The sequence below is a fragment of the Phyllobates terribilis genome, unplaced genomic scaffold, assembly GCF_046119375.1.
Source record: "Phyllobates terribilis strain yellow unplaced genomic scaffold, ASM4611937v1 Scaffold_11__3_contigs__length_659146591, whole genome shotgun sequence".
Lineage (NCBI taxonomy): Eukaryota > Metazoa > Chordata > Amphibia > Anura > Dendrobatidae > Phyllobates > Phyllobates terribilis.
Window position 1 is genome coordinate 645686805 of NW_027362771.1, and position 26695 is coordinate 645713499.

Below are 26695 nucleotides of genomic sequence, written 5' to 3' on the forward strand. Positions count from 1 at the left end.
CCATCCTGTCCTGTATCTACTATTCCTGTACTGTACACAGCTCTACACTGCACCTCCATCCTGTCCTGTATCTACTATTCCTGTACTGTACACACAGCTCTACACTACACCTCCATCCTGTCCTGTATCTACTATTCCTGTACACAGCTCTACACTACACCTCCATCCTGTCCTGTATCTACTATTCCTGTACTGTACACAGCTCTACACTACACCTCCATCCTGTCCTGTATCTACTATTCCTGTACTGTACACAGCTCTACACTACACCTCCATCCTGTCCTGTATCTACTATTCCTGTACTGTACACACTGCTCTACACTACACCTCCATCCTGTCCTGTATCTACTATTCCTGTACTATACACACAGCTCTACACTACACCTCCATCCTGTCCTGTATCTACTATTCCTGTACTGTACACACAGCTCTACACTACACCTCCATCCTGTCCTGTATCTACTATTCCTGTACTGTACACACAGCTCTACACTACACCTCCATCCTGTCCTGTATCTACTATTCCTGTACTGTACACAGCTCTACACTACACCTCCATCCTGTCCTGTATCTACTATTCCTGTACTGTATACACACAGCTCTACACTACACCTCCATCCTGTCCTGTATCTACTATTCCTGTACACAGCTCTACACTACACCTCCATCCTGTCCTGTATCTACTATTCCTGTACTGTACACAGCTCTACACTGCACCTCCATCCTGTCCTGTATCTACTATTCCTGTACTGTACACAGCTCTACACTGCACCTCCATCCTGTCCTGTATCTACTATTCCTTTACTGTACACAGCTCTACAGTACACCTCCATCCTGTCCTGTATCTACTATTCCTGTACTGTATACACAGCTCTACACTACACCTCCATCCTGTCCTGTATCTACTATTCCTGTACTGTACACACAGCTCTACACTACACCTCCATCCTGTCCTGTATCTACTATTCCTGTACTGTACACACAGCTCTACACTACACCTCCAGCTTGTGCGGTATCTCCGTGATATACCATGTTCACTATTGATCTCTCTCTTCAGGATCTGGTGAAGACTCACCTCCTCTTTGCTGTCCGTGAGGAGGTGGAGGCGTTACGGGAACAAATTAAAGACCTGACAGAGAGGAATGGCATCCTGGAGCATGAGAACAGCCTCCTGCGCACACTCGCCACCCCGCAGCAGCTGTCTGAACTGAATGTCCGCATTCAGATGTCTAAAAAACCGCTGTAAACCCCGTGGTTGGGAAGAGACAAAGTGAGATTTTGTTATGTCTACGGAGTCTGAAGATTGAAGACAAGAAGGCGGAGGCTGTACCGGGGACACTCCACAAAAGGGAATAATGAAAAGGGGTCTAATGACGCCATCTCCACACCGTGCGTCCGTTACGGTCACCGTCTTCAGTCTGGATGCATGGCATTGATCCGGGGAACTGATCACTTCCCGAATTCTGCCTCAGAGACAACACTGCCCTAAAAATGCCCCTCTCGCAACGCGCCATTTTATATATTTCAGCTGCAACGTCTCCGTGTACTACCAGACTGGATTGTCTGCAGCGCCCTGCGCAGGGGGACGGGGCCGCCTTAACCATTTTAATGAATGTTATTAATGAACTAACGCCAAACAGCGCCACGTAAATGGCGATTTCCAGTCCATGGATGCGGCATCTGCACGATGGGTATAGCTGCTGTCGCCGATCAATGGAAGGTACAACCGGTTAATATGATAACGGTACGATGTATATCTTACTAATGGCGGACTGCCAGGTCCCGGCTTACACTCCTGCGCGTTTCATGGGCCGCTCGTGAGACGCCGCGTGTGAAGTGATTTAACTGTACTGATAAATAAAACTATTTTTCTACCACAGCGCGGCCGTCTTTAGTCCGAACGTAACGCAGATTCGTTTTCTGACTCAAGAAGTCACTTCCTGTCGGCCATATTGCCTCTCTATTATCGGTCAGTCGGCCACTCCTGCTTTCTTCTCTTCCTCCATACTTCAGATCTTCCTCCAATTCCATAGCTGTCGTTGAGCGTGCCCCAAGAGCCGAAAACAATCTGTACCTGCTGAGAGTTGTAGTTGTTTCCGCGCCGCACTCGTTGTACAGGACACGGACACTACACTTCACCACTAATAGTATACTTTACCTCACGGCTGGACAATGTAGTTCACCGAGTGTAAAACATGTAGACCTTGCCTCTGCCGCCATAATGGGAGCATTGTGCTCGCTCTGGGGTTGCCATGGAAGCACCATCAGACTTCCTGTCAGCTTTGGAGGTCACATGACAGGAAGTCCATGTAGGGTTGGTGCTACTATGGCAACTCCAGAGCGAGCATAATATTAAGGTGAATGTTCTTCTTCAGCGACGTCCGGCAGACATCTTGATGGCGGCTCTATACTTTACCTCAGTGATCGGTTACTCGGCGTTATACGGACTCATACTTGTGAGTAGTCTCAGACGCCATCGTGTTCAGTCTGACCACGCGAGACCCATGACATCCCGATAATGATGGCGTCTTGTAATTTATTACCTTCTAGTCATGTTGGCCATTGATTGATCTAGAAGCAATCGCAGCGGCAGCCACATTGGCTGTGAGGGGATGGTGAGACGGACGGCTGCCTGATGATGGAGCGGTGACGGACACGTCGTGCATGTAGACGGACAGGACTCACAGACATGGTTTACCTCAGGTCACACCTGTTATGAATCCCACACTGCCCCATAATATGTCTCTGGTGACTCCGTCTCCGCCATCTTTGAGTAGGGCAGGTTTTGTGCTCAGCCCTCACTGCGCAGCCCTCGTTCTCCTCCCCGTCCTTCTCGCTGTCTCACTGCCTCACTGCCAGTTCCCGCCCTCCCATCAGGGCAGAGTCTCACCTCACCTCTATGTCTCTCGGACAATGTATTATCTGCCTTTTAGTTTTGCCCTTACATAATATGGCGGCGCCCTCCTCGCTCCCTCCCTTACATAATATGGCGGCGCCCTCCTCGCTCCCGCCCTTATATAATATGGCGGCGCCCTCCTCGCTCCCGCCCTTATATAATATGGCGGCGCCCTCCTCGCTCCCGCCCTTACATAATATGGCGGCGCCCTCCTCGCTCCCTCCCTTACATAATATGGCGGCGCCCTCCTCGCTCCCGCCCTTATATAATATGGCGGCGCCCTCCTCGCTCCCGCCCTTACATAATATGGCGGCGCCCTCCTCGCTTCCGCCTTTACATAATATGGCGGCGCCCTCCTCGCTCTCTCCCTTACATAATATGGCGGCGCCCTCCTCGCTCCCGCCCTTACATAATATGGCGGCGCCCTCCTCGCTCCCGCCCTTACATAATATGGCGGCGCCCTCCTCGCTTCCGCCTTTACATAATATGGCGGCGCCCTCCTCGCTTCCGCCTTTACATAATATGGCGGCGCCCTCCTCGCTCCCGCCCTTACACAATATGGCGGCGCCCTCCTCGCTCCCGCCCTTACACAATATGGCGGCGCCCTCCTCGCTCCCGCCCTTACATAATATGACGGCGCCCTCCTCGCTCCCGCCCTTACATAATATGGCGGCGCCCTCCTCGCTCCCGCCCTTACATAATATGGCGGCGCCCTCCTCGCTCCCGCCCTTACATAATATGGCGGCGCCCTCCTCGCTCCCGCCCTTACATAATATGACGGCGCCCTCCTCGCTCCCGCCCTTACATAATATGGCGGCGCCCTCCTCGTTCCCTCCCTTACATAATATGGCGGCGCCCTCCTCGCTCCCTCCCTTACATAATATGGCGGCGCCCTCCTCGCTCCCGCCCTTACATAATATGGCGGCGCCCTCCTCGCTCCCGCCCTTACATAATATGACGGCGCCCTCCTCGCTCCCGCCCTTACATAATATGGCGGTGCCCTCCTCGCTCCCTCCCTTACATAATATGGCGGCGTCCTCCTCGCTTCCGCCTTTACATAATATGGCGGCGCCCTCCTCGCTCCCGCCCTTACATAATATGGCGGCGCCCTCCTCGCTTCCGCCTTTACATAATATGGCGGCGCCCTCCTCGCTCCCTCCCTTACATAATATGGCGGCGCCCTCCTCGCTCCCGCCCTTACATAATATGGCGGCGCCCTCCTCGCTCCCGCCCTTTACATAATATGGCGGCGCCCTCCTCGCTTCCGCCTTTACATAATATGGCGGCGCCCTCCTCGCTTCCGCCTTTACATAATATGGCGGCGCCCTCCTCGCTCCCGCCCTTACACAATATGGCGGCGCCCTCCTCGCTCCCGCCCTTACACAATATGGCGGCGCCCTCCTCGCTCCCGCCCTTACATAATATGACGGCGCCCTCCTCGCTCCCGCCCTTACATAATATGGCGGCGCCCTCCTCGCTCCCGCCCTTACATAATATGGCGGCGCCCTCCTCGCTCCCGCCCTTACATAATATGGCGGCGCCCTCCTCGCTCCCGCCCTTACATAATATGACGGCGCCCTCCTCGCTCCCGCCCTTACATAATATGGCGGCGCCCTCCTCGCTCCCTCCCTTACATAATATGGCGGCGCCCTCCTCGCTCCCTCCCTTACATAATATGGCGGCGCCCTCCTCGCTCCCGCCCTTACATAATATGGCGGCGCCCTCCTCGCTCCCGCCCTTACATAATATGACGGCGCCCTCCTCGCTCCCGCCCTTACATAATATGACGGCGCCCTCCTCACTCCCGCCCTTACATAATATGGCGGCGCCCTCCTCGCTCCCGCCCTTACATAATATGGCGGCGCCCTCCTCGCTCCCGCCCTTACATAATATGGCGGCGCCCTCCTCGCTCCCGCCCTTACATAATATGACGGCGCCCTCCTCGCTCCCGCCCTTACATAATATGGCGGCGCCCTCCTCGCTCCCTCCCTTACATAATATGGCGGCGCCCTCCTCGCTCCCTCCCTTACATAATATGGCGGCGCCCTCCTCGCTCCCGCCCTTACATAATATGGCGGCGCCCTCCTCGCTCCCGCCCTTACATAATATGACGGCGCCCTCCTCGCTCCCGCCCTTACATAATATGGCGGCGCCCTCCTCGCTCCCGCCCTTACATAATATGACGGCGCCCTCCTCGCTCCCGCCCTTACATAATATGGCGGCGCCCTCCTCGCTCCCGCCCTTACATAATATGGCGGCGCCCTCCTCGCTCCCGCCCTTACATAATATGACGGCGCCCTCCTCGCTCCCGCCCTTACATAATATGGCGGCGCCCTCCTCGCTCCCGCCCTTACATAATATGACGGCGCCCTCCTCGCTCCCGCCCTTACATAATATGGCGGCGCCCTCCTCGCTCCCTCCCTTACATAATATGGCGGCGCCCTCCTCGCTCCCTCCCTTACATAATATGGCGGCGCCCTCCTCGCTCCCGCCCTTACATAATATGGCGGCGCCCTCCTCGCTCCCGCCCTTACATAATATGGCGGCGCCCTCCTCGCTCCCGCCCTTACATAATATGACGGCGCCCTCCTCGCTCCCGCCCTTACATAATATGGCGGCGCCCTCCTCGCTCCCTCCCTTACATAATATGGCGGCGCCCTCCTCGCTTCCGCCTTTACATAATATGGCGGCGCCCTCCTCGCTCCCGCCCTTACATAATATGGCGGCGCCCTCCTCGCTTCCGCCTTTACATAATATGGCGGCGCCCTCCTCGCTCCCTCCCTTACATAATATGGCGGCGCCCTCCTCGCTCCCGCCCTTACATAATATGGCGGCGCCCTCCTCGCTCCCGCCCTTACATAATATGGCGGCGCCCTCCTCGCTCCCGCCCTTACATAATATGGCGGCGCCCTCCTCGCTCCCTCCCTTACATAATATGGCGGCGCCCTCCTCGCTCCCGCCCTTACATAATATGGCGGCGCCCTCCTCGCTCCCTCCCTTACATAATATGGCGGCGCCCTCCTCGCTCCCGCCCTTACATAATATGGCGGCGCCCTCCTCGCTCCCGCCCTTACATAATATGGCGGCGCCCTCCTCGCTCCCGCCCTTACATAATATGGCGGCGCCCTCCTCGCTCCCGCCCTTACATAATATGGCGGCGCCCTCCTCGCTCCCGCCCTTACATAATATGGCGGCGCCCTCCTCGCTCCCTCCCTTACATAATATGGCGGCGCCCTCCTCGCTCCCTCCCTTACATAATATGGCGGCGCCCTCCTCGCTCCCGCCCTTACATAATATGGCGGCGCCCTCCTCGCTCCCGCCCTTACATAGTATGGCGGCGCCCTCCTCGCTCCCGCCCTTACACAATATGGCGGCGCCCTCCTCGCTCCCGCCTTGTTAGCAATAACTCCTCCGATACAACGTATTTCCGGCGAGGAGCGGAGGTGACGTACATCTAATCTTCCCGCCTCCATCTTTGTTTCTACTGCAGAAATACGGGCCGGAGCGTGTGGAGAGGTAAGATTGTGTGTGACTGAGTGAGGATAAGGGGCCTGGGAAACCCCGCGGCATCAGGGAGGGAGCGGAGTGCGGGAGACCCCGGAATACTGGAGGGGGAGGGGGCAAGGCGGCCGTAACCGGGGGAGCGGCGGGACGGGCCACACCGTGTGACGGAGAGGAGGGGGAGCGGCGGGACGGGCCACACCGTGTGACGGAGAGGAGGGGGAGCGGCGGGACGGGCCACACCGTGTGACGGAGAGGAGGGGGAGCGGCGGGGCACACCGGGTGACGGAGAGGAGGGGGAGCGGCGGGGCACACCGGGTGACGGAGAGGAGGGGGAGCGGCGGGGCACACCGGGTGACGGAGAGGAGGGGGAGCGGCGGGGCACACCGGGTGACGGAGAGGAGGGGGAGCGGCGGGGCACACCGGGTGACGGAGAGGAGGGGGAGCGGCGGGGCGGGGCACACCGTGGCGGGCAAAAGTACTCACAACCCGGAATTTCGCTGCTTTTTTAAGGGTTTCCATCAGTTCATGTAAAGAACGTGCCGACAACTGTGAACGTTTGTTTTTCTTTTTATTGTGAAGCAAATAACAAATAGGACAAAATCGCTGAAAACTTCAGTGTGCATAAGTATTCACCCCCCCCTAAAGTCAGGACTTTGTGGAGCCTCCTTTTGCGGCAATTACAGCTGTAGTCGCTTTGGATAAGTCTCTATGAGCTTTCCACATCTTGCCACTGGGATTTTTGCCCATTCCTCCAGACAAAACTGCTCCAGCTCCTTCAAGTCAGATGTTTCCTCTGGTGAACAGCGATCTCCATGTCTGACCACAGATTCTCCAGTGGATTAAGGTCGGGGCTGTGACTCGGCCACTCCAGAACATTTACACATTTCCCCCTTAAACCACTCGAGTGTTGCTTTAGCAGTTTGCTTTGGGTCTTTGTCTTGTTGGAAGATGAACCTCTGCCCCAGTCTCAAATCACTGACCAGGTTTTGCTCTAGAATATCCCTGTATTTCGCACCACACACCTTCCCCTCGACACGGACCATTTTCCCTGTCCCTGCTGCCGAAAAACATCCCCACATCATGATGCTGCCACCACCATGTTTTACTGTGGGATGGTGTTCTTGGGGTGATGAGCTGTTTTGGTTTGGCGCCAGACATAGCGTTTACCTTGTTGGCTAAAAAGTTCAATTTTGGTCTAATCTGACCACAGCACCTTCCTCCATACATTTGGGGAGTCTCCCACATGTCTTTTGGCAAACTCAAAATGAGCCTTACAATTTTTGTGTAAGTAAAGGCTTTTTTCTGCCCACTGTTCCATAAAGGTCACCTCTATGGAGTGAACGGCTTATTGTGGTCGTATGGAGAGATACTCCAGTCTCTTCTTGGGAACTGTGCAGTTCCTTCAGGGTTACCTTTGGTCTCTGTGCTGTCTCTCTGATTAATGCCCTCCTTGCCCGGGCTGAGAGTTTTGGTGGGCGCCCTCTTAGCAGGTTTGTTGTGCTACCATGTTCTTTCCATTTGATGATAATGGATTTGATGGTGCTCCGGGGAATATCAGATATTGGGAGACTTTTATAACCCAACCCTGACTTGTACTTCTCAACAACTTTTTTCCTGACTTGTTTGAAGATCTCTTTGGTCTTCGTGGTGGTGTTTGGAGCAGGGCTGTGGAATCAGTAAGCCAAGCCTCCGACTCCTCAATTTTCATGACTCCGACTCCCTCATACACGGCCGATGTGTAAGTGATAAATTTACTGTAGCACAGATTCATCTCCGCTGAAAGTCCAGACCCTGAGATCAGGAATAGGACTGACATTTATAGGACATTTCATAACTTTCCCAAATTCTTATGAAAAAATATTCCCCACAAACTGCATTGAACGACTGCACCCAATTTATTTATTTTAGGAGTTGGAGTCGGTCCATTTTATACCAACTCTGACTTCACCAAAATGGACATTGACTCTCCCACTCCACTGCCCTGGTTTGGAGATCACCTTGGTCTTCGTGGCGGTGTCTGGAGATCTCCTTGGTGGTCTTCGTGGCGGTGTCTGGAGATCTCCTTGGTAGTCTTCGTGGCGGTGTCTGGGGATCTCCTTGGTAGTCTTCGTGGCGGTGTCTGGGGATCTCCTTGGTAGTCTTCGTGGCGGTGTCTGGGGGATCTCCTTGGTAGTCTTCGTGGCGGTGTCTGGGGGATCTCCTTGGTCTTCTTCGTGGCGGTGTCTGGGGGATCTCCTTGGTCTTCTTCGTGGCGGTGTCTGGGGGATCTCCTTGGTCTTCGTGGCGGTGTCTGGGGGATCTCCTTGGTCTTCTTCGTGGCGGTGTCTGGGGGATCTCCTTGGTCTTCTTCGTGGCGGTGTCTGGGGGATCTCCTTGGTCTTCTTCGTGGCGGTGTCTGGGGGATCTCCTTGGTCTTCTTCGTGGCGGTGTCTGGGGGGATCTCCTTGGTCGTCTTCTTCGTGGCGGTGTCTGGGGATCTGACTAGCCCAGGGGGATGGGGACGACTCGGTACCCGGGCCTTTGCCTGGCCTTGGGGATGTCGCGGTGGTTGGCTCCCGGGCCCGTACCCTGGGTTCAGCTTTTAAAAGGGGATTATTTGTTAGCTCTATGAAAGTTTGTGGCGGTGTCTGGGGGTCTCCTTGGTCGTCGTCTTCGTGGCGCGGTCTGGGGGTCTCCTTGGTCGTCGTCTTCGTGGCGCTGTCTGGGGGTCTCCTTGGTCGTCGTCTTCGTGGCGCTGTCTGGGGGTCTCCTTGGTCGTCGTCTTCGTGGCGCTGTCTGGGGGTCTCCTTGGTCGTCGTCTTCGTGGCGCTGTCTGGGGGTCTCCTTGGTCGTCGTCTTCGTGGCGCTGTCTGGGGGTCTCCTTGGTCGTCGTCTTCGTGGCGCTGTCTGGTTAGTGGTGAAGTGTATATAGTGACAGACACGTGACGTTAGATTGCACCCAGGGGGACGTCCTGTCACTAAGCATGGGGCTTATGATGGGAATATTTAGGGGCTTCATAGGAAAAGGGGTGAATACATATGCACATGCCAATTTATAGTCATTTGATCCCATAAATGTAATTCTCTCACTTCTCCATCTTAGACTGTTTAGTGCGGATGGATCACACACAAATCAGATTACAAAACTATTTACACACCGGTTGTAATGTAAAAGCCAAGGGGGTGAATACATTCGCAAGCCACTGTACCATGTAATAGAGAAGAGGGGCAGCAGCGGTATGGGGGATTCCACGTAATAGAGAAGAGGGGCAGCAGCGGTACGGGAGATTCCATTTAATAGAGAAGAGGGGCAGCAGCGGTACGGGAGATTCCCATGTAATAGAGAAGAGGGGCAGAAGCGGTATGGGGGATTCCATGTAATAGAGAAGAGGGGCAGCAGCGGTACGGGAGATTCCATTTAATAGAGAAGAGGGGCAGCAGCGGTACGGGAGATTCCCATGTAATAGAGAAGAGGGGCAGCAGCGGTATGGGGGATTCCATGTAATGGAGAAGAGGGGCAGCGGCGGTATGGGGGATTCCACGTAATAGAGAAGAGGGGCAGCAGCGGTACGGGAGATTCCATTTAATAGAGAAGAGGGGCAGCAGCGGTACGGGAGATTCCCATGTAATAGAGAAGAGGGGCAGCAGCGGTATGGGGGATTCCACGTAATAGAGAAGAGGGGCAGCAGCGGTACGGGAGATTCCCATGTAATAGAGAAGAGGGGCAGCAGCGGTACGGGGGATTCCACGTAATAGAGAAGAGGGGCAGCAGCGGTACGGGGGATTCCACGTGATAGAGAAGAGGGGCAGCAGCGGTACGGGAGATTCCACGTAATAGAGAAGAGGGGCAGCAGCGGTACGGGGGATTCCACGTAATAGAGAAGAGGGGCAGCAGCGGTACGGGGGATTCCACGTAATAGAGAAGAGGGGCAGCAGCGGTACGGGGGATTCTACGTAATAGAGAAGAGGAGCAGTTGTAGTTAAGCCCCCCGTGTATTGGGCTTGATGCCCCCTATATTGCATGTTTGGGGTCTTCACTTGTGCTGTCTTGTCCTCTCGTCAGATAATGGGGGACAGTGATGATGAGTACGATCGCCGGCGCAGGGACAAGTTCAGACGGGAGAGAAGCGACTATGACCGATCCCGGGAAAGAGAGGAGCGGCGGAGAGATGACTGGAGCGACAGGTGAGGGGTCATTTAGGCGAAGCCGGTCAGCGGTCCGTTATCCGCAGTGTCCGTGCTGCGTGATTAATGGGGCGACGCTCTGCTTCATTCAGGGAATGGGACCGCGGACGAGAGAGGAGAAGCCGCGGAGAATACCGAGACTACGACCGCAGCCGAAGAGAGAGGTTCACCCCACCGCGACATGAGATGAGCCCCCCGCAAAAACGCATGAGGAGAGACTGGTGAGAGCGGAGCCGGCCACCCACCGGCCTGTGCGTCGCCCTGTGGTGGGGACGGGTGGGGCCTGTGCGCCGCCTCCCCCTGTGGTTGGGCCTGTGCGCCGCCTTCCCCCTGTGGTGGGGGACGGGTGGGGCCTGTGCGCCGCCTTCCCCCTGTGGTGGGGGACGGGTGGGGCCTGTGCGCCGCCTTCCCCCTGTGGTGGGGGACGGGTGGGGCCTGTGCGCCGCCTTCCCCCTGTGGTGGGGGACGGGTGGGGCCTGTGTGCCGCCTTCCCCCTGTGGTGGGGGACGGGTGGGGCCTGTGTGCCGCCTTCCCCCTGTGGTGGGGGACGGGTGGGGCCTGTGTGCCGCCTTCCCCCTGTGGTGGGGGACGGGTGGGGCCTGTGCGCCGCCTTCCCCCTGTGGTGGGGGACGGGTGGGGCCTGTGCGCCGCCTTCCCCCTGTGGTGGGGGACGGGTGGGGCCTGTGCGCCGCCTTCCCCCTGTGGTGGGGGACGGGTGGGGCCTGTGCGCCGCCCCTGCGAGTTCTCAGGCTTTTGTTGATGATGAGGTGTATTCTCTTTCAGGGATGACCATAATTCGGACCCGTACCACAGCGGCTATGACATGCAGTACTCCGGCTCGTCGGGCGCCCCTGCGTACGGTCCTCCACAGCCCTGGGCTCACCCAGAAATGCATGTCATGCAACATCATGGGATCCCCATACAGGCCAGGTAAGAGCCCCGACCTCGTCACGTGTGGCGTGTCCCCTGTACTTATATATCGTATACTCCTGCTTTATATCCTCCCTCAGGCTGGGGAACCTCCATGATGTGGACATGGGTACTCCGGCGCCGGTTATGAAGACTTTTAAGGAATTCCTGCTGTCCCTGGAGGACACTGTGGATGAGACTGAGGCGGTGCGCCGCTACAACGAGTACAAGATGGAGTTCAGGCGGCAGCAGATGCAGGACTTCTTCCTGGCACATAAAGACGAGGAGTGGTATGTGACCCCCGAGTAATATCAACCCGTCCTCTGGTGTTGTCCTCCTCCCCTCTCCCTCCCTGCTACCCTCGATTTCTACTTTCTGGTCCTTTTCTCTCTTGTCCCTCCTCGCTGCCTCCTCCTTGGTGGTCTCCCCCCTCTCCTCTCTCTGCCTCTTCCTTAGTGGTCTACTCCTCTCTCTGCCTCCTCCTTTGTGGTGGTCTCCCCCTCTCCTCTCTCTGCCTCCTCCTTTTATGGTGGTCTACCCCTTTCCTCTCTCTGCCTCCTCCTTTTGTCGTGGTCTACCCCTTTCCTCTCTCTGCCTCCTCCTTTTGTCGTGGTCTACCCCTTTCCTCTCTCTGCCTCCTCCTTTTGTCGTGGTCTACCCCTTTCCTCTCTCTGCCTCCTCCTTTTGTCGTGGTCTACCCCTTTCTTCTCTCTGCCTCCTCCTTTTGTCGTGGTCTACCCCTTTCCTCTCTCTGCCTCCTCCTTTTGTCGTGGTCTACCCCTTTCCTCTCTCTGCCTCCTCCTTTTGTCGTGGTCTACCCCTTTCCTCTCTCTGCCTCCTCCTTTTGTCGTGGTCTACCCCTTTCCTCTCTCTGCCTCCTCCTTTTGTCGTGGTCTACCCCTTTCTTCTCTCTGCCTCCTCCTTTTGTCGTGGTCTACCCCTTTCCTCTCTCTGCCTCCTCCTTTTGTCGTGGTCTACCCCTTTCCTCTCTCTGCCTCCTCCTTTTGTCGTGGTCTACCCCTTTCCTCTCTCTGCCTCCTCCTTTTGTCGTGGTCTACCCCTTTCCTCTCTCTGCCTCCTCCTTTTGTCGTGGTCTACCCCTTTCTTCTCTCTGCCTCCTCCTTTTGTCGTGGTCTACCCCTTTCCTCTCTCTGCCTCCTCCTTTTGTCGTGGTCTACCCCTTTCCTCACTCTGCCTCCTCCTTTGTGGTGGTCTCCCCCTCTCCTCTCTCTGCCTCCTCCTTTGTGGTGGTCTCCCCCTCTCCTCTCTCTACCTCCTCCTTTTGTCGTGGTCTACCCCTTTCTTCTCTCTGCCTCCTCCTTTTGTCGTGGTCTACCCCTTTCTTCTCTCTGCCTCCTCCTTTTGTCGTGGTCTACCCCTTTCTTCTCTCTGCCTCCTCCTTTTGTCGTGGTCTACCCCTTTCTTCTCTGTGCCTCCTCCTTTTGTCGTGGTCTACCCCTTTCTTCTCTGTGCCTCCTCCTTTTGTCGTGGTCTACCCCTTTCTTCTCTGTGCCTCCTCCTTTTGTCGTGGTCTACCCCTTTCTTCTCTCTGCCTCCTCCTTTTGTCGTGGTCTACCCCTTTCTTCTCTCTGCCTCCTCCTTTTGTCGTGGTCTACCCCTTTCTTCTCTCTGCCTCCTCCTTTTGTCGTGGTCTACCCCTTTCCTCTCTCTGCCTCCTCCTTTTGTCGTGGTCTACCCCTTTCCTCTCTCTGCCTCCTCCTTTTGTCGTGGTCTACCCCTTTCTTCTCTCTGCCTCCTCCTTTTGTCGTGGTCTACCCCTTTCTTCTCTCTGCCTCCTCCTTTTGTCGTGGTCTACCCCTTTCTTCTCTCTGCCTCCTCCTTTTGTCGTGGTCTACCCCTTTCTTCTCTCTGCCTCCTCCTTTTGTCGTGGTCTACCCCTTTCTTCTCTCTGCCTCCTCCTTTTGTCGTGGTCTACCCCTTTCTTCTCTCTGCCTCCTCCTTTTGTCGTGGTCTACCCCTTTCTTCTCTCTGCCTCCTCCTTTTGTCGTGGTCTACCCCTTTCTTCTCTCTGCCTCCTCCTTTTGTCGTGGTCTACCCCTTTCCTCTCTCTGCCTCCTCCTTTTGTCGTGGTCTACCCCTTTCCTCTCTCTGCCTCCTCCTTTTGTCGTGGTCTACCCCTTTCTTCTCTCTGCCTCCTCCTTTTGTCGTGGTCTACCCCTTTCTTCTCTCTGCCTCCTCCTTTTGTCGTGGTCTACCCCTTTCCTCTCTCTGCCTCCTCCTTTTGTCGTGGTCTACCCCTTTCCTCTCTCTGCCTCCTCCTTTTGTCGTGGTCTACCCCTTTCCTCTCTCTGCCTCCTCCTTTTGTCGTGGTCTACCCCTTTCTTCTCTCTGCCTCCTCCTTTTGTCGTGGTCTACCCCTTTCCTCTCTCTGCCTCCTCCTTTTGTCGTGGTCTACCCCTTTCCTCTCTCTGCCTCCTCCTTTTGTCGTGGTCTACCCCTTTCCTCACTCTGCCTCCTCCTTTGTGGTGGTCTCCCCCTCTCCTCTCTCTGCCTCCTCCTTTGTGGTGGTCTCCCCCTCTCCTCTCTCTACCTCCTCCTTTTGTCGTGGTCTACCCCTTTCTTCTCTCTGCCTCCTCCTTTTGTCGTGGTCTACCCCTTTCTTCTCTCTGCCTCCTCCTTTTGTCGTGGTCTACCCCTTTCTTCTCTCTGCCTCCTCCTTTTGTCGTGGTCTACCCCTTTCTTCTCTCTGCCTCCTCCTTTTGTCGTGGTCTACCCCTTTCTTCTCTCTGCCTCCTCCTTTTGTCGTGGTCTACCCCTTTCTTCTCTCTGCCTCCTCCTTTTGTCGTGGTCTACCCCTTTCCTCTCTCTGCCTCCTCCTTTTGTCGTGGTCTACCCCTTTCCTCTCTCTGCCTCCTCCTTTTGTCGTGGTCTACCCCTTTCTTCTCTCTGCCTCCTCCTTTTGTCGTGGTCTACCCCTTTCCTCTCTCTGCCTCCTCCTTTTGTCGTGGTCTACCCCTTTCCTCTCTCTGCCTCCTCCTTTTGTCGTGGTCTACCCCTTTCCTCTCTCTGCCTCCTCCTTTTGTCGTGGTCTACCCCTTTCCTCTCTCTGCCTCCTCCTTTTGTCGTGGTCTACCCCTTTCCTCTCTCTGCCTCCTCCTTTTGTCGTGGTCTACCCCTTTCCTCTCTCTGCCTCCTCCTTTTGTCGTGGTCTACCCCTTTCCTCTCTCTGCCTCCTCCTTTTGTCGTGGTCTACCCCTTTCCTCTCTCTGCCTCCTCCTTTTGTCGTCCTCTACTCTCTCTCTGTTGCCCCCCCCCTCCCCTACTGTCATCGTCCTCTCATTCCCCGGCTGTCATTGTCGTCCTCTCTCTCTCTCTGGCTCCCCCTCTCCTCTCTCTCTCTGGCTCCCCCTCTTTCTCTCTCTCTCTCTCTCTCTCTCTCTGGCTCCCCCTCTTTCTCTCTCTCTCTGGCTCCCCCTCTTTCGCTCTTTCGCTCTCCCTCTCCTCTCTCGCTCGCTCTCCCTCTCCTCTCTCGCTCGCTCCCCCTCTCCTCTCTCGCTCGCTCCCCCTCTCCTCTCTCGCTCGCTCCCCCTCTCCTCTCTCGCTCGCTCCCCCTCTCCTCTCTCGCTCGCTCCCCCTCTCCTCTCTCGCTCGCTCCCCCTCTCCTCTCTCGCTCGCTCGCTCGCTCCCCCTCTCCTCTCTCGCTCGCTCCCCCTCTCCTCTCTCGCTCGCTCCCCCTCTCCTCTCTCGCTCGCTCCCCCTCTCCTCTCTCGCTCGCTCCCCCTCTCCTCTCTCGCTCGCTCCCCCTCTCCTCTCTCGCTCGCTCCCCCTCTCCTCTCTCGCTCGCTCCCCCTCTCCTCTCTCGCTCGCTCCCCCTCTCCTCTCTCGCTCGCTCCCTCCCCCCCCTCTCCCCCCTCTCCCTCTCCCTCTCTCTCCCCCCTCTCTCCCCCCTCTCTCCCCCCTCTCCCCCCCTCTCTCCCCCCTCTCTCCCCCCCTCTCTCTCCTCCCCCTCTCTCCCCCCTCTCTCCCCCCTCTCTCCCCCCTCTCTCCCCCCTCTCTCCCCCTCTCTCCCCCCTCTCTCCCCCCTCTCTCCCCCCTCTCTCCCCCCTCTCTCCCCCCTCTCTCCCCCCTCTCTCCCCCCTCTCTCCCCCCTCTCTCCCCCCTCTCTCCCCCCTCTCTCCCCCCTCTCTCCCCCCTCTCTCCCCCCTCTCTCCCCCCTCTCTCCCCCCTCTCTCCCCCCTCTCTCCCCCCTCTCTCCCCCCTCTCTCCCCCCTCTCTCCCCCCTCTCTCCCCCCTCTCTCCCCCCTCTCTCCCCCCTCTCTCCCCCCTCTCTCCCCCCTCTTCCCTCTCTCCCCCCTCTTCCCTCTCTCCCCCCTCTTCCCTCTCTCCCCCCTCTTCCCTCTCTCCCCCCTCTTCCCTCTCTCCCCCCTCTTCCCTCTCTCCCCCCTCTTCCCCCTCTTCCCTCTCTCCCCCCTCTTCCCTCTCTCCCCCCTCTTCCCTCTCTCCCCCCTCTTCCCTCTCTCCCCCCTCTTCCCTCTCCCCCCTCTTCCCCCTCTTCCCTCTCTCCCCCCTCTTCCCTCTCTCCCCCCTCTTCCCTCTCTCCCCCCTCTTCCCTCTCTCCCCCCTCTTCCCTCTCTCCCCTCTCTCCCCCCTCTTCCCTCTCTCCCCCCTCTTCCCTCTCTCCCCCCTCTTCCCTCTCTCCCCCCTCTTCCCTCTCTCCCCCCTCTTCCCTCTCTCCCCCCTCTTCCCTCTCTCCCCCCTCTTCCCTCTCTCCCCCCTCTTCCCTCTCTCCCCCCTCTTCCCTCTCTCCCCCCTCTTCCCTCTCTCCCCCCTCTTCCCTCTCTCCCCCCTCTTCCCTCTCTCCCCCCTCTTCCCTCTCTCCCCCCTCTTCCCTCTCTCCCCCCTCTTCCCCCTCTTCCCTCTCTCCCCCCTCTTCCCTCTCTCCCCCCTCTTCCCCCTCTTCCCTCTCTCCCCCCTCTTCCCTCTCTCCCCCCTCTTCCCTCTCTCCCCCCTCTTCCCTCTCTCCCCCCTCTTCCCTCTCTCCCCCCTCTTCCCTCTCTCCCCCCTCTTCCCTCTCTCCCCCCTCTTCCCTCTCTCCCCCCTCTTCCCTCTCTCCCCCCTCTTCCCTCTCTCCCCCCTCTTCCCCCTCTCCCCCCTCTTCCCCCTCTTCCCTCTCTCCCCCCTCTTCCCTCTCTCCCCCCTCTTCCCTCTCTTCCCCCCTCTTCCCTCTCTTCCCCCCTCTTCCCTCTCTTCCCCCCTCTTCCCTCTCTTCCCCCCTCTTCCCTCTCTTCCCCCCTCTTCCCTCTCTTCCCCCCTCTTCCCTCTCTTCCCCCCTCTTCCCTCTCTTCCCCCCTCTTCCCTCTCTTCCCCCCTCTTCCCTCTCTTCCCCCCTCTTCCCTCTCTTCCCCCCTCTTCCCTCTCTTCCCCCCTCTTCCCTCTCTTCCCCCCTCTTCCCTCCCTCTCTCCCCTCTCTCCCCCCCTTCTCTCCCTCTCTCCCCTCTCTCCCCCCTTCTCTCCCTCTCTCCCCCCTTCTCTCCCTCTTTCCCCCCCCTTCTCTCCCTCTTTCCCCCCCCTTCTCTCCCTCTTTCCCCCCCCTTCTCTCCCTCTTTCCCCCCCCCTTCTCTCCCTCTTTCCCCCCCCTTCTCTCCCTCGACTCTCTCTCTGGCTCCCCCCTCCCCGGCTGTCGTCGTCCTCTCCTCTGTGTCCTCCCTTCTCTCATCTCTCTCTGGCTCCCCCCTCCTCTTCTCTCCTCTCTCTCTGGCTCCTCCCTCAGCTCCTCCTCTCCTCTCTCTCTGGCTCCCCCCTCCCCGGCTGTTGTCGTCGTCCTCTCCTCTGTGTCCTCCCTTCTCTCATCTCTCTCTGGCTCCCCCCTCCCCGGCTGTCGTCGTCGTCCTCTCCTCTGTGTCCTCCCTTCTCTCATCTCTCTCTGGCTCCCCCCTCCTCTTCTCTCCTCTCTCTCTGGCTCCTCCCTCAGCTCCTCCTCCTCTCTCTCTGGCTCCCCCCTCCCCGGCTGTCGTCGTCGTCCTCTCCTCTGTGTCCTCCCTTCTCTCATCTCTCTCTGGCTCCCCCCTCCTCTTCTCTCCTCTCTCTCTGGCTCCTCCCTCAGCTCCTCCTCTCCTCTCTCTCTGGCTCCCCCCTCCCCGGCTGTTGTCGTCGTCCTCTCCTCTGTGTCCTCCTTTCTCTCATCTCTCTCTGGCTCCCCCCTCCTCTTCTCTCCTCTCTCTGGCTCCTCCCTCATCTCCTCCTCTCCTCTCTATCTGGCTCCCCCCTCCCCGGCTGTCGTCGTCGTCTCTTCTGTGTCCTCCCTTCTCTCATCTCTCTCTGGCTCCTCCTCTCCTCTCTCTCTCTGGCTCCCCCCTCCCCGGCTGTCGTCGTCGTCCTCTCCTCTGTGTCCTCCCTTCTCTCATCTCTCTCTGGCTCCCCCCTCCTCTTCTCTCCTCTCTCTGGCTCCTCCCTCATCTCCTCCTCTCCTCTCTATCTGGCTCCCCCCTCCCCGGCTGTCGTCGTCGTCTCTTCTGTGTCCTCCCTTCTCTCATCTCTCTCTGGCTCCTCCTCTCCTCTCTCTCTGGCTCCCCCCTCCCCGGCTGTCGTCGTCGTCTCTTCTGTGTCCTCCCTTCTCTCATCTCTCTCTGGCTCCTCCTCTCCTCTCTCTCTCTGGCTCCCCCCTCCCCGGCTGTCGTCGTCGTCCTCTCCTCTGTGTCCTCCCTTCTCTCATCTCTCTCTGGCTCCCCCCTCCTCTTCTCTCTCTGGCTCCTCCTTCAGCTCTTCCTCCTCTCTGTCTGGCTCCCCCCTCCCCGGCTGTCGTCGTCGTCCTCTCCTCTGTGTCCTCCCTTCTCTCCTCTCTCTCTGGCTCCCCCCTCCTCTTCTCTCATCTCTCTCTGGCTCCTCCCTCAGCTCCTCCTCTCCTCTCTCTCTGGCTCCCCCCTCCCCGGCTGTCGTCGTCGTCCTCTCCTCTGTGTCCTCCCTTCTCTCATCTCTCTCTGGCTCCCCCCTCCTCTTCTCTCTCTGGCTCCTCCTTCAGCTCTTCCTCCTCTCTGTCTGGCTCCCCCCTCCCCGGCTGTCGTCGTCGTCCTCTCCTCTGTGTCCTCCCTTCTCTCCTCTCTCTCTGGCTCCCCCCTCCTCTTCTCTCATCTCTCTCTGGCTCCTCCCTCAGCTCCTCCTCTCCTCTCTCTCTGGCTCCCCCCTCCCCGGCTGTCGTCGTCGTCCTCTCCTCTGTGTCCTCCCTTCTCTCATCTCTCTCTGGCTCCTCCCTCAGCTCCTCCTCTCCTCTCTCTCTGGCTCCCCCCTCCCCGGCTGTCGTCGTCGTCCTCTCCTCTGTGTCCTCCCTTCTCTCATCTCTCTCTGGCTCCCTCCTCCTCTTCTCTCCTCTCTCTCTGGCTCCTCCCTCAGCTCCTCCTCTCCTCTGGCTCCCCCCCCTCCCCGGCTGTCGTGTCCCTCGTGTGGCCCCCGTGTGTGATGACTTGATGATACCTGTGATTTGATGTTGGCTGTTTTCTCCGCTTTTCTCCTTCTCTGAAGACGCTCCAGGTGCAGCCGCCGTCCTCCTTCTGGCGCCGCGTCGTTTTGTTTTTTTCCCTCGGTTCGCGCTTTTTCCGCTGGTAGTCAGTCAGGATTTCTTGTTTTCTTTAGTTTCTGATGTCTGAGGTTAGAAAGTCAGAACCGTAAGCCCCAAATCTCCAGGAAATGTTATATACCGAAACGTCTGCCCGGTGCCGAGCAGGTAACGCTGGGGGTGGAGCCTGCTGTCTGATCAGCCGCTGTGTACGGGGGTGGGGCTGCTGGGGGCGGGGCCACAGTATGGGAGGAGCAAAAGGTGGTATACTCCAGTAACAGCCAGAGCTGCCGCCACATCGTGTCTTGTCCTTCAGTCACATCCAGAGCTGCCGTCACTATTCTCCTGTTACATCATTTGAGCTCTAGTTATGACCGGAGCTGCAGCAAGCCCGTGATGTACAGAGGCAGCAGGTCGGCGCTGGCACTTGGCGTCTTGCTGTTTGTGCTCCAGGACACCGGCAGAGTGGTGGATGCAGCTCTGACTGTGACTGGAGTATAGCCAAGTTCCTCTTGGATATGGGGGGGGGCTGCGCCGCTGGTTAATGTCAATGTTGTGATTGCAGGTGTAGATGTACAGTGCTGTGAAAGTGTTCGCCCCCTTCGTGATTTCTTATTCTTTTCCATGTTTGTCACTTAAATGTTTCAGATCACAAAACAAATGTAAATATTATAGAAAGATAACACAAGTAACCACAAAATGCAGTTTGTAAATGAAGGTCTTTATTATTAAGGGAAAAAGAAATCCAAACCTCCAGGGTCCTGTGTGATAAAATGATTGGTCCCTAAACCTAATAACTGGCTGCGCCCTCAGCAGCAACAACTGCTATCCAGCGTTTTCGATTACTGGCAATGAGTCTTTACAACGCTCTGGAGGAATTTTAGCTGCTCATCGTTGCAAGATTGTTGTAATTCAGCCACATTGGAGAGTTTCCAAGCATGAACCGCCTTTGTAAGGTCTGGCCTCAGCAGCTCAAACTGATTAAGGTCAGGACTTTGACTAGGCCACTCCAAAGTCTTCATTTTGTTTTTCTTCAGCCATTCAGAGGTGGACTTGCTGGTCTGTTTTGGATCATTGTCCTGCTTCATTACCCAAGTGCTCTTCAGCTTGAGGTCCTGAACAGATTATCCAGACATTCTTCTTCAGGATTTTTTGGTAGACAGCAGAATTCATGGTTCCATTTACCACAGCAAGTCTTTCAGGTCCTGAAGCAGAAAAACAGCCTCAGACCATCACACTACCACCACCATATTTTACTGTTGGTATGATGATCCTTTTCTGAAATGCTGTTACTTCTACGCCAGATGTAATGGGACATACACCTTCCAAAAAGTTCAACTTTTGTCTCGTCTGTCCGCAGAGTATTCTCCCAAAACTCTTGGAGATCATCAAATGTTTTCTGGCAAAACTGAGATGAGCCTTTATGTTCTCTTTGCTCGGCAGTGGTTTTCGTCTTGTTGAGTCATGAACACTGACCTTAGCTGAGGCAAGTGAGGCCTGCAGTTGTTTGGATGTTGTGGGGTCTTTTGTGACCTCTTGGATGAGTGGTCTCTGCGCTCTTGGGGTAATTCTGGTTGGCCGGTCGCTCCTGGGAAGGTTCACCACTCTTTCATATTTTCACCATTTGTGGTTCACTGGCGTCCCAAAGCTTTAGAAATGGCTTTATAACCTTTTCCAGACTGATAGATCTCAATTACTTTGTTTCTCATTTGTTCCTGAATTTCTTTGGATCACAGCATGATGGTCTAGCTTTGGAAGATCTTTTGGTCTCCTTCACTTTGTCAGGCAGGTCCTATTTGTGATTTCTTGATTGAGAACAGGTGTGGCAGTAATCAGGCCTGTGTGTGGCTAGGGAAATTGTACTCCGCTTCCCAAAGTTGTGATAAACCACAGTTAATTGGTTTTATGGGGGACTATCACTTTTTTTCACGCAGGCCCCTGGAGGTTTGGATTTCTTTTTCCCTTAATAACAAAGACCTTCATTTATAAACTGCATTTTGTGTGATCTTTGTCTAATATTTTTTTTGTGATCTGAAACATTTAAGTGACAAATATGGAAAAGAATAAGAAATCAGGAAGGGGGCGAACACTTTTTCACACCACTGTATGTGGCGCCCCCTGCTGCAGCATGGTGTCCCCTGCGGCTCCAGTCGTGGGCAGTGTCAGGGCGCAGGGCCGTAGTGATGGGGCTGGTGACTGTGACCTCCTGGACTTCATTGTCTCATTGTCTTCTTCTCTCTCCCCATCGCCATCCCTCCCCTACCCTCCATCGTCCCTCCATCTGTCGCCCGCGTTTTCTCCTCAGGTTCCGATCGAAGTATCACCCGGATGAGGTGGGCCGCCATCGGCAGGAGTCGCAGGCGGCGCTGCGCAACAGACTGAACTCCTTCCTTTACTTAATGGAGAACAGCTGGTTAAACGAGATCCTGCTGGACATGGAGAAGGCACCGTCCATCATCAAACTGCTGGACGCAGGTAACGAGACGGCGGAAATGGGGGCCACAGGCCCAGAACGGCCCCCCAATGTCCGCAATCTGATCTATCATCCCTTTAAGTCGGATTCTTTATTTTTACTACTTGCAGCCGTTATAAAGATGGAAGGAGGAACAGAGGTTGACCTGAAGATCCTCGACGAGGAAGAAGAGCAAGCAAAACGTGAGGCTGCAAAGAAAGAGGAGGCCCGGACCACTGAGGGGCAGAGCAAGCCCCCAGAAGAGAAGGAGGCGCCAGCTAAGGTGAGGCGGTGAAGGTGGGGCGGGATGTGGGAGGAGAGTCGGAGCTAACAATTGTTGGGCCTATGTACAGGTGGAGCCGGAGAAGGAGCCTGAAGAAGAGGCGAAACCACCAAAACCAGAGGAGGAGGTGGTGGTGGTGAAGGAAGAAAAAAAGGTGGAGAAGGAGGAGCCGGAGCGCGAGAACAGGAAAGTAAGTGTTAGTGTGCCGCTCCCGAGCTTAGGCCTTCTCCCGCCGCCGGCCCGCGGAGCCTGAGAGCGATCAGCTGCAGCCCGGACTTCCTCTCATGTCCTCTTTGTCTGAAGGCGGAGACAGTGACACCAGTGTTGATTGGGCATTTTAATCAAGGGGTTGTCCAAGTAGTGGACAATCCCTTTTAAGGCTGTGCCCGCCCTCGCTCATCTTTCTGTTCTTTCGCAGTCCACCAAAAGAAAGAGGAAGCGGAGCGGAGACAGTGACGACGGCAGCGACTCAGAGTCCGGATCTGGTTCTGAGCCTGGAAGCCCCAAACCAGAGAATGAAGAGAGACCAAACGGCCGAGGTGAGTCCTGCGGGGAGCTACGGTCACGTGACCCGGGAGGGGGTGGCAGCTACGGTCACGTGACCCGGGAGGGGGTGGCAGCTACGGTCACGTGACCCGGGAGGGGGTGGCAGCTACAGTCACGTGACCCGGCGCGGTAATCGGTTCTGTGGATCGTCACCCTGGTGTCTCCCGACAGAAGCATCTCCCAAAGAAGAAGATGAAAAACCCAAAGAGAAGCCGAAGGAGGAGATCGTGAAGCCTCGACCGCTGCACAAGACCTGCTCCCTCTTCATAAGGAACGTCGCCCCCAACATCTCCAAGGCTGAAATCACTGCGGTGAGTGTCAGAAACAGCCAGCAGAACAGTGAGCGCAGCTCTGGAGTATAATACAAGTGCTGTCTCTTTCTTCCTCATTGATGCTTTACACTGCAGTCCTGCTCATCCTAATTACTTTCTTTCCTTGCAGCTGTGTAAGAGGTATACTGGTTTCCTGCGGGTGGCGCTGTCTGATCCTCAGCCTGAGAGAAGGTGAGAGGGTGACTTTCTCGGGGGGTTGTGTGCGGTGTCCTTCCACATCGGTGACCTTTCTTGCTGTCCCCTTTAGGTTTCTGCGGAAAGGCTACGTGACGTTCGATCGGGGGGTGAACATCAAGGAGATCTGCTGGAACCTGCAGAATATCCGGGTGCGGCCCGTTCTGGTCCTAGAGTTAAAGCTGTACCGCCCCTTTTTTGCTCACCCATCTATGTGTCTTGCAGCTTCGCGAGTGTGAGCTGAGCCCGGTGGTGAACCGAGAGCTGTCCTGGAGGATCCGGCACGTAAGCGGGATCACGCAGCACCGGCCCATCCTGCGCAACGACATCAAGCTGGCGGCTAGGCTCATCCACGCCCTGGACGAGCGCGGGCAGCTGTGGAAGGAGGCGCAGGACGGGGAGGTGCGGCTGCCGGTCCCGGGGTGAAGGGATTGGAGGTGCGGCTGCCGGTCCCGGGGTGGGGGGGGATTGGAGGTGCGGCTGCCGGTCCCGGGGTGGGGGGGGATTGGAGGTGCGGCTGCCGGTCCCGGGGTGGGGGGGGATTGGAGGTGCGGCTGCCGGTCCCGGGGTGAAGGGATTGGAGGTGCGGCTGCCGGTCCCGGGGTGGGGGGGATTGGAGGTGCGGCTGCCGGTCCCGGGGTGGGGGGGATTGGAGGTGCGGCTGCCGGTCCCGGGGTGGGGGGGGATTGGAGGTGCGGCTGCCGGACTGCTAGTCCCTGGGGGGGATTGGAGGTGCGGCTGCCGGACTGCTAGTCCCTGGGGGGGAGGGGCGGCTGGTCTGCAGTCGCCCTCTCACGGTTTTGACTGTTTATTTCCTGCCAGGAAGTCACCGCCCAGAATCCAATACTGAAAAACATCACCGATTATCTGATCGATGAGGTCAGCGCTGAAGAGGAGGACCTGCTGTGGGGGGCCGGGAGGACTTCTGGAGCGGAGCCCCCTAAGGAAGGGAACCCCACGGAGATCAGCGTGGAGCGAGACGACAAGCTCATTAAGGTGCGGAGGCCAGCCTGGCCCAGAGAGCTGTGGGGAGCTTCACCCTCTGCACTCAGGGAGCTTAGGTTAGGTGTAGAATTACTGGGTGGTGGATCGGCCATGACACTTAACCCTTCACATCCCAGGTCCTGGACAAGCTGCTCCTGTATCTGCGCATTGTTCACTCCGTCGACTACTACATCAACTGCGACTACGCCAGCGAGGACGAGATGCCGACGCGCTGTGGGATCATGCACGTGCGAGGACCCATCCCGCCCAATCGCGTTTCCCACAGAGAAGGTAATTTCACCTCATCCTCCATCCTCAGTATCTCTGCTTCCTGCGGGTGGAGATGACTCACAGCTGAGGGTTTGTTACTGACTTCTCTAGTCCTGGAGCACTGACACACTGTAACAAAGCATCAGCTGTGAGCAGGAAGAGGTAGGGAAGGCATCCTGGCAGGAAGCAGAGATGTGATTGGACGGAGCCGCAGTCACATGACCCTCTCCCGTCAGTGGCGGACTGGCAGAAGACGTTTGAGGAGAAGCTGGCCCCGCTGTTCGCCGTGCGGGAGACGCTGTCCGAGGAGGAGGCCGTGAAGGTCGGGAAGAAGGACCCCGAGCAGGAGGTGGAGAAGTTTGTGACGGCGAACACCCAGGAGCTGGGCAAGGAGAAGTGGCTGTGCCCGCTGAGCGGCAAGAAGTTCAAGGTACCGCGGAGGGTCCCGAGACCCGGGCACCAGGGGTCCCGCCGGCACTAACCACCCGTCCTCCGCAGGGGCCCGAGTTTGTACGGAAGCACATCTACAATAAGCACGCTGAGAAGATCGAGGAGGTGAAGAAGGAGGTCGTGTTCTTCAACAACTTCCTGATGGACAGCAAGCGGCCCGCCCTGCCCGAGGTCAAGCCCATCCAGGCCCCCGTAGCCGGGCAAGGTAGGTCTGCCGCGGGGGAGGGGGTCACTGCCCGGGGTTCCCATAAGTCTGTATCGCTCTGCGGGGGGCACTCCTCTGTGCGGTCTGATTCTTGGCTTCTCCTGCAGGCTTGGCCCCGGGGCTGCTGTACCCTCACCAGGCCCCCCAGGCTCTCCTGCCATACGGGCAGCCTCGCCCGCCAGTCCTGGGTTACGGAGGTAGGTTTGGTTGTTTTGGGGGTCTCTTCTGGGGGTTGTACCTGTATAACGCTCGGCCTCTTCTCCAGCAGCGCCCCAATTCCCTCCCAATCCTTACGGCGCAGGGCGAGGATATGATGCATTCAGGGGTCAGGGCGGCGTCTACCCCGGGAAACCCCGAAACCGGTGAGTACTGAGCCGCCAGCGCTGCCCCCTCCTCCGCCCGCGTGCAGTACTGACCTCCCTCGCCCACAGGCTGTTGAGAGGAGACCCCCGCTCCATCATCGAGTACCGAGACCTGGACGCTCCTGACGACGTGGATTTCTTTTAACTCCTGCGTTTGAGATGCGGCCCCCCTCTCTCCTGTCAGCGCTGCCCGCCGTCTGGTATTACCGCCGTCGGGTATTACCGCCGTCTCCTCCAGTCATTACCTTGCTTTTTTCGGGACTTCACGTGCTGTTGGTTCAGATCAATAAACCTTTTTTTTTTTTTTCTCTCCCTGACATTGTGATGGGGGAGAAGGATATGGCGGCTGTAATATTTTATAATAAACGTGTAACTATTGGCGCTGTGTAACGTCTGTTATTATATAAAGGGAAAACAACCGATCATGCCTCGAGCCACCAGAGGGCAGCAGAGAGGAGAGCGGATACTCGTACGACCACAAGATGGCGATGAAGACCCTGCCAATAACACTCCTACATAGTAGAGACGAGCGAGCGCTAAAATGCCGGAGCGCTCCTTACTCGCCTTGAGCAATTCCTAATGCTCGGACGCTCGTTTCAAGTAACCAGTATAATGGGAGTCAAAGAGGTCTTGGGGGGGGGGACAGTGAAAATGTGCTAATGGACGGAGAACATCATGGGGAAGACCCCCAAAAGCATCTGACTCCCAGATCGCCGCTGGGAACAATGGCGTCACACTTTTACTCCCCTTTACCCCCGAGGGTAGTTTGCAACTTTGAAGTGTCTTTGTCAGAAAATACCCAAAAGTGACACCATTCTAAAAACTGCACCCTTCAAAAAGACCCCAAAAGTTGTTGTGCAATTTCTCCTGTGTACGCTGATACCTTCATATGTGGGGGGAAAACTACTGTTTGGGTGCATGGCAGGGCTCAGAAGGGAAGGAGCGCTTTAAGGAACTTATTTAGATGTGTGCTGAGCACTTTGAACCCTTAACTGTTTTGGAAAAGTTTATAACTTAGAGCCGTGAAAATTTTTTTTTCCCCACAAAAACTATTTTAGCTGCAATTTTTTTTTTTTTTTTTTCACGAGGGTACCAGGAGAAATTGGACCCCTAAAGTTGTGTAATTTCTCCTGAGTACGCCGATACACCATATGTGGGGGAAAGCCATTGTTTGGGCGCACGGCAGGGCTCGGAAGGGAAGGAGTGACACTTTGGAATGCAGATTTTGATGGAATTGGCTGCAGGCGTCATGTCCTGTTTTCAGAGCCCCTGATGTCCCCAAACAGTGGAAATGCCCTACAAGTGCCTCATTCTTGGAAACTAGACCCCCCCCCCCCAATGAATTTATCTAGATGTGTGGTGAGCACCTTGAACCTCCAGGTGCTTCACAGAAAATTATAATGTTGACTTGTGAAAATTAAAAAAAAACAACACATTTTTTTCCACAAAAATGTTAAATATTTTCACAGGGGTAACAGGATAAATTGGACCTCAAAATCTGTTGTCCAATTCCTTCTGAGTATGCTGATACCCCATGTGTTGGAGAAAACTACTGGTTGGGTGCATGTCAGGGCTCAGAAGGGAAGGAGTGACGCTTTTGAATGCAGACTTTGATGGAATGGTCTGCGGGTGTCATGTCACGTTTTCAGAGCCC

The 26695-nt window shown here is 56.6% G+C and overlaps 2 protein-coding genes across 6 annotated transcripts in view; both read left to right on the forward strand.

The window, feature by feature from the left end:
• The window catches only part of LOC141165470 (TSC22 domain family protein 4-like), a 223775-nt gene extending 221896 nt beyond the window's left edge, over positions 1–1879 (forward strand). For all 4 annotated transcript variants that reach the window (XM_073651069.1, XM_073651070.1, XM_073651067.1 and 1 more), the window contains exon 5: positions 1058–1879. In XM_073651069.1, coding sequence (XP_073507170.1) covers positions 1058–1246 — 189 coding nt within the window. In that variant the 3' untranslated portion in view covers positions 1247–1879. The remainder of the gene's footprint in view (positions 1–1057) is intronic.
• Positions 1880–6254: 4375 nt separating this feature from the next.
• On the forward strand, positions 6255–25419 carry SRRT (serrate, RNA effector molecule). 2 transcript variants are annotated; one of them, XM_073654568.1, is made up of 20 exons: positions 6255–6412; positions 10443–10564; positions 10657–10785; positions 11348–11494; positions 11575–11763; positions 21289–21458; positions 21567–21718; positions 21789–21908; positions 22137–22257; positions 22436–22575; positions 22706–22767; positions 22844–22922; positions 22996–23172; positions 23593–23766; positions 23892–24045; positions 24261–24454; positions 24523–24679; positions 24787–24876; positions 24945–25041; positions 25111–25419. In XM_073654568.1, the coding sequence occupies exons 2-20, from the start codon at positions 10446–10448 to the stop codon at positions 25184–25186; spliced, it is 2547 nt and encodes an 848-aa protein (XP_073510669.1). In that variant the 5' UTR covers positions 6255–6412; positions 10443–10445; the 3' UTR covers positions 25187–25419. The 2 variants fall into 2 exon arrangements, with proteins under 2 accessions (XP_073510669.1, XP_073510670.1); XM_073654569.1 differs by having other exon boundaries at positions 24948–25041.
• The last annotated feature ends 1276 nt before the right edge of the window (positions 25420–26695 follow it).